The 5,211-nt window shown below is 37.8% G+C and overlaps 1 protein-coding gene across 6 annotated transcripts; it reads right to left on the reverse strand.

Annotated features, from left to right (window-relative positions):
• Window positions 1-308: 308 nt before the first annotated feature.
• Window positions 309-4,896, reverse strand: LOC120730582 (selection and upkeep of intraepithelial T-cells protein 1-like). Of its 6 annotated transcripts, XR_005695143.1 has the most exons (5): window positions 4,456-4,896; window positions 3,918-4,310; window positions 3,421-3,540; window positions 1,318-1,650; window positions 309-1,079 (listed from the first exon to the last, which is right to left on the reverse strand). XR_005695143.1 is itself a non-coding variant. In XM_040027007.1 (3 exons), the coding sequence occupies exons 1-3, from the start codon at window positions 2,922-2,924 to the stop codon at window positions 928-930; spliced, it is 555 nt and encodes a 184-aa protein (XP_039882941.1). In that variant the 5' UTR covers window positions 2,925-3,409; the 3' UTR covers window positions 309-927. The 6 variants fall into 6 exon arrangements, 2 of the variants coding, with proteins under 2 accessions (XP_039882941.1, XP_039882942.1); XR_005695141.1 differs by lacking the exon at window positions 3,421-3,540 and having other exon boundaries at window positions 4,456-4,718; XR_005695142.1 differs by lacking the exons at window positions 3,421-3,540; window positions 3,918-4,310 and having other exon boundaries at window positions 4,456-4,709.
• Between the last annotated feature and the right edge of the window lie 315 nt (window positions 4,897-5,211).

The raw sequence follows: 5,211 nt of genomic DNA on the forward strand, positions 1-5,211 counted from the left end.
ACGTGCCATAAAATTGTTTTCAAAACTTTATTGTCAATAAACAGAGTCACAAAAAATAAATTCATTCAATCAATAAATTCATTAATTAATAACATTTGACCTGATTTTGAAATGTAAACTGCAGTAACAGAGATGCATTCATTGAAAGAAAAGATCAGAGAAAACATCTAAATCTGCAGTTACACTGAAAAATAACATAACACTGTACAATATAACACTCATTCAGTTGAAGATGATCAATAAATCCTAAACACTATCAGGCAGATCACTGATTGTTTATAATCCACAGTGATCCATCGTTTCTTCACCACATGCAGTGTTTATGGTGCAGGTTGGTTCAGTCAGTATCAATAATTATACTGTAACAGCTGATCTCTGCATGAGGATTAATTTGTGTTGTTCAAACCTCACAGAACCAGTTTGATCTCACAAACAGCTGAACCTGAAGATGAAACGCACTCAGTGACTCTGTTATTGTAACATACAGGACACTGAAGTGACAAATAATGAGGGCAAACCAATGATGAACAAAGTCTGCTCACAATCACAGATTTGTTTAAAATGAGTTCACTCAGAAGCTGAATATTTTATTTTGAAAAACGTTGATCTTGTTTGATGTGTATTTGTTTGATAATGTGACCTCCTGTGTGCTCCACATATGAAGTGAGACAGAAATGAAAATAACTTTAAGACTTGAAACTCTTACACTGGGATGAGCAGCTAACCTGATAAAATAAGTCACAGATTTCAATGCTGTAGGGTAATCATGTGAAATTTCATGTAACAGTCTAAACAAGTCTGATGAAAATCAGAGAAATGTGAAATCAAAAATAAATATGGGCGCGTTTGATGTCCCTCTGATTGAGGTTCAGCATTATTAGTTTCTTTGTCTTAAAATCATCCTTCTTGATTTCAGTGAAACAGAATTTAGGACTGTGATGAGCAAGTAGATTCATAGTTCACCTTCTTAACCTTCTTGTGTTTTCGGTAGATCAAAACAGCAGCAACAAACAGAAGAACAGCAGCAACTGATAGACCGATGATGAGTCCAACAGATCCATCCTCTGTGTGTGTCTGACCTGCAGGTGAGAAACAGGTGTGAGGTGTCAGCTGTCAGGTAGGTGATGAGTGAAGAACAGAACAGAATCCATTTCCTCTTCAAACTGCTGTCAGACATTATCTACTGCACTCTGATCACATCACTCAGACCAGCTGCTTTCTACAAAGTCTCATCAACAACATCTTTAGAAACAAACATCAACAACCAGGAAGCAGCTTCACCTCTGATCACACACACACTCAACTCTACTCACTCACCTGGAGGATCAACGTGAAGGTTGATGCTGCTGATTTTCCATGATCGTGTTTCTCCCATAAAGATACGACACTCGTATGTTCCAGTGTCATTAATCGTCACATTCTTCAGAATCAAAGACACGTCTCCATCCTTCATCTGTCTGTCCTGCAGATCCACCCGGCTCTTAAAAGATGGATGCTGGTCATCTGGAACAAACTGTTCATCCCGGTACAAAAGGACATATTCTGGTTCCAGATCAGCTCTGCTCCACTTTACAACTAAGATGTTGTTGTTTGCAGCTCGACATGTTAGAGTGACGTTCTGTCCAGACCCAGCTGTGATGTTTTTCTGGGCTGAAACAGAAAACAGAGCAGAGAGGTTAAAGGTCAAAGCATAAATGTTCACTTCTGTAGTGAGAGTGAGAAGATCTAATTGAACATATTGAAAAAATTAAATGTTATCAGGAAATGATCAGACAGGAGAGGGTTTTCAGGAAACACTGTTAAATGTTCAGTTTTTCTTCCATATGTTAAAACAAGCTCTAGAGTGGTTCTTTTACATTTTGAGAGAAGCCAATTATTCTAATAACAGATTAAATGTTGTATTGAGGCTGTCATTTTTAGCATCTACATGGATGTTAAAATCACCCACAATAATTATTTTATCAGAGCTGAATACTAAATCAGATAAAAACTCTGAGTAAGGCCCAGGTGGATGATAGATGATAACAAGACCGGTTTCTGAGTCCTGCCTTCAAATGAATTAAAACTGCAGCCTTACAGATGAGATTTACCAGAAACAGTTATTAAAAACATAATAATTAATGCATAATATAAAATAAATCTTTCAATGGTGCTGAGGGTCTGTTGGGCAAAGGAGGGGCCTCATAAACCAGCAAACTATATACAGGAAGTGCTGAGTGGATGATACCAAATGTCAAAAAATTATAGGGTAGTTTATTTTCTTTCACGTTTAAGAAAGATGTTTGTTTTTTTACTGTAACTTTGTATTTAATTACATCGGAGTGTTTTATGTTTTTTTTTTTTCATTTTCATAGAGTATTTTTCATAATCGTCATTATTAATGTGAGAAGATGTTATTGTTTGTTATGAACTCACAGGCATTTGGTTTCTTGTGTTTTTCACAGTTTAGCCATTGAACTGAGTTCCTGCAGGTTCCACAAACAAAAACACGTCCTGATAATAAGTGAACATAATGTGTGAGAGAAAGCAGCCTCTCATTATGAGACACTCTGAGTCTCTGCATGCTGCCTTTATGTAGCTACAGCTGTTTGTATACACTGAACTAAAAGCTTTGTAGCTGTATACTGACTCCTGAAACTACAACACATCACACTGACACACACGTTACACTTCTTTGTCTCTGTGGGCTCTGATCACACCGACATGTTAGGTCCACACAGACTCCACCCAGCCTCGTGTCTGCTTCACAAACACGGAAAAACTGAATCAATATGAAAATAAATCTTCAGGAAATGTTGTTAACATGTAAAGCAGACTGATGCTTTTCCTCTCTGTCCCACAGAGTGAATCTCACCTGCAGAGACAAACACAAAGAGGACGACAAACAGCAAAGTCGAGCTGAGCGACGCAGTCTCAGCAGACATTTCCGTGTTCTTCAACTCCGACGCTTCGACTGTTCTAAATGTCTCAGGATGGTTTTATTGAAATAACTGAACCTGAGTTTAAATCCTGACTACATGAGATTAAATTTAAGGTTTAAATGATCCTGAAAGTCTCTGACTGAGAACAGATCTGACTTTTTAGACACTCGTTCAAACTCAATACGTCCAGTTCATCGTCTCCGAAGGAAGTCACGTCAGAGTCACGTGTGTTTACGCTGCTGTAGGGTGACCATAAATAAGTGCGTCATAACTAAAGCGGTGAAATCTGAAGCAGGTCTGAGTGTTTAACAGGTTCAGTTCTTGAACGATCTCCACAGAACAACACAAACATCTCATCATCAACCATCAGCTACATACTAAAGACCCTCATCAGCCAAAGGACTTCAACATGACGTCACTGTATAAACATGTATATTGTACTATGGAGGAGGCAGCATTTAGCTGCAGCCTCCATAAAACCACAGACAACTTTGTCCACCTTTGATTGTCTTTAAGTTGTGTTGGAGCCACAGAGAGCAAATCTTTGTTCTTCATGGAGAACCAGTGAGGCTGTTTGGACTTTCCTATGAAACATCAGTGCAGGAGTCTCTCAGTACATCTGTTTACAGTGAGGACGAAGAAGCAGCAGATACAGAGAAAACATACATGACTGTAATCAGAGTACAGGAGAGTAACTGAGTACACTTCCTGTTTGTGATTGAGGTGATTTTCTTCTTTATGTTGTGTCAGATAAAGTCTGACAGCTTTTGGTTCTTCAGATGATGAAACACATTGAATTCCTTCAATTCGATGTGTTTTCACAGACGAAACCAGCCAACAGTGAATCAAATGTTTTACACTAACGTGACATGACGTTCATCTAACCAGCAGAACCAGTTAGTGGTTACAGTAACGGGTTAATCCACTAACGCTCACAGCTTCAGTCAGCCTGTCAAATTACTTAAAAAACTGAAAGACGTCATTTTAAACACTTACTGTTTTTCTGAAACACTCAAACACTCTTCTGATCATCAGAGTGGAAAAAATAAAATGATCTCCTGACAGATAAAAAAAACTGTGAGGTCAGTGTGTCCCATCGGTTTTTCAGTGGGTGAAAAGGAAGCTACTGAAGTTTTGTTACACAGAAGTGAAAAGTTACTCAGATGTTAATATTTGACAAATAAAAAACATCAAATCATAAAAAATGTAAAAGTTTAAAATCCCAAAGTAAAGGTGTGTCTGTATCAAACAGCTGCAGACTAAACTAACCTGTGTTTCCCTGTCAGCTGTTTTATATCAGACATCTGTGACCTGTGTCAACACTTTCACGCCCACCTTTGTTTGTCCTTTTTGAGCAGCTGCAAGTTCAGACATGTGACAAACAAATACCTCAAATTCAAAGGAAAAGAAAGAAGTATAAGAATGAGAACCTTTTTCCACTAACACAGGTAGATATAAAGAGAAATTCCCACTCCACACTGTCTGTGAAATTACAGAAACTTGGTAAAATTATTACAAGCTCATGAACACTTACTGTTGTTCTGAAGGATCTCTGAAACCCTCAAAAACTCTTCTGATCGTCAGGATGGAAAAATTAAAATTATCCAGTGAAAGATATTTTTTAAACTGTTAGGTCCTGTTGTTGTTATTTGTGAGGTCAAGAGGAACCTCCTTAAAATTTTATCCTCACAATCAAAAAAGTTTAAAAAATTAAAAATCTGAAAGTAAAGAGACCTCTGTATCAAACAGCCACCAACGAGGAAATGCACCTGTGTTTCCTTGTTAACCTGTTTTACAAGACAAATCTGTATCATCACCATAATATCCAAATCCTCCTTCTTCTTATTGGCTGTTAGCTTATGTGTTTGACATTGAAAGCTCTTTCACTGATCTTAGTTTGATCCAAACAAAAGAACTGGAAACGACAGCCATACACAGTCCAGCAGCTGCTGTCAGCACATATTAATGATGATGATGATTTTTACTGTCAGGGCTCAAAGACGCTCAGCAGTAAAGGTTTTAGTTGATATGGCTTTTAAAAGTCAAAGCTGTGTGTTCAGCAGAAGTGTGTGGGTGCCAAAGATGTCTGTTTGTGTCTTTGTCAGTATTCTGGACAAACTGGCTCATCAGTGAGTGTCAGCACATGTTGCTCAGGACAGTTTCGTTTCTTGTCTTACCTGTTGTTTCTGTTCATGAACTGATTAAGTGATTTGATTCTAATCTCAGTGCAGCAAAAAGTCAAAGTCAAAGTTGTTTAAATGGCACATTTAAAACAAGGTGTTTTGACCAA

The sequence above is a fragment of the Simochromis diagramma genome, unplaced genomic scaffold (genome assembly GCF_900408965.1).
Source record: "Simochromis diagramma unplaced genomic scaffold, fSimDia1.1 OVJJ01000780.1, whole genome shotgun sequence".
NCBI classification, from domain to species: domain Eukaryota; kingdom Metazoa; phylum Chordata; class Actinopteri; order Cichliformes; family Cichlidae; genus Simochromis; species Simochromis diagramma.

Bases quoted from the DNA above. Each gene is read 5' to 3' on its own strand.
- LOC120730582 (XM_040027007.1), bottom strand. From the start codon at position 2,924: ATGTCTGCTGAGACTGCGTCGCTCAGCTCGACTTTGCTGTTTGTCGTC. The intron at 1,651-2,854 runs GTGAGATTCACT...TTTCTGTTTCAG, and splicing joins CTTTGTGTTTGTCTCTGCAG to CCCAGAAAAACATCACAGCT. The intron at 1,080-1,317 runs GTGAGTGAGTAG...TCTCACCTGCAG, and splicing joins CCTTCACGTTGATCCTCCAG to GTCAGACACACACAGAGGAT.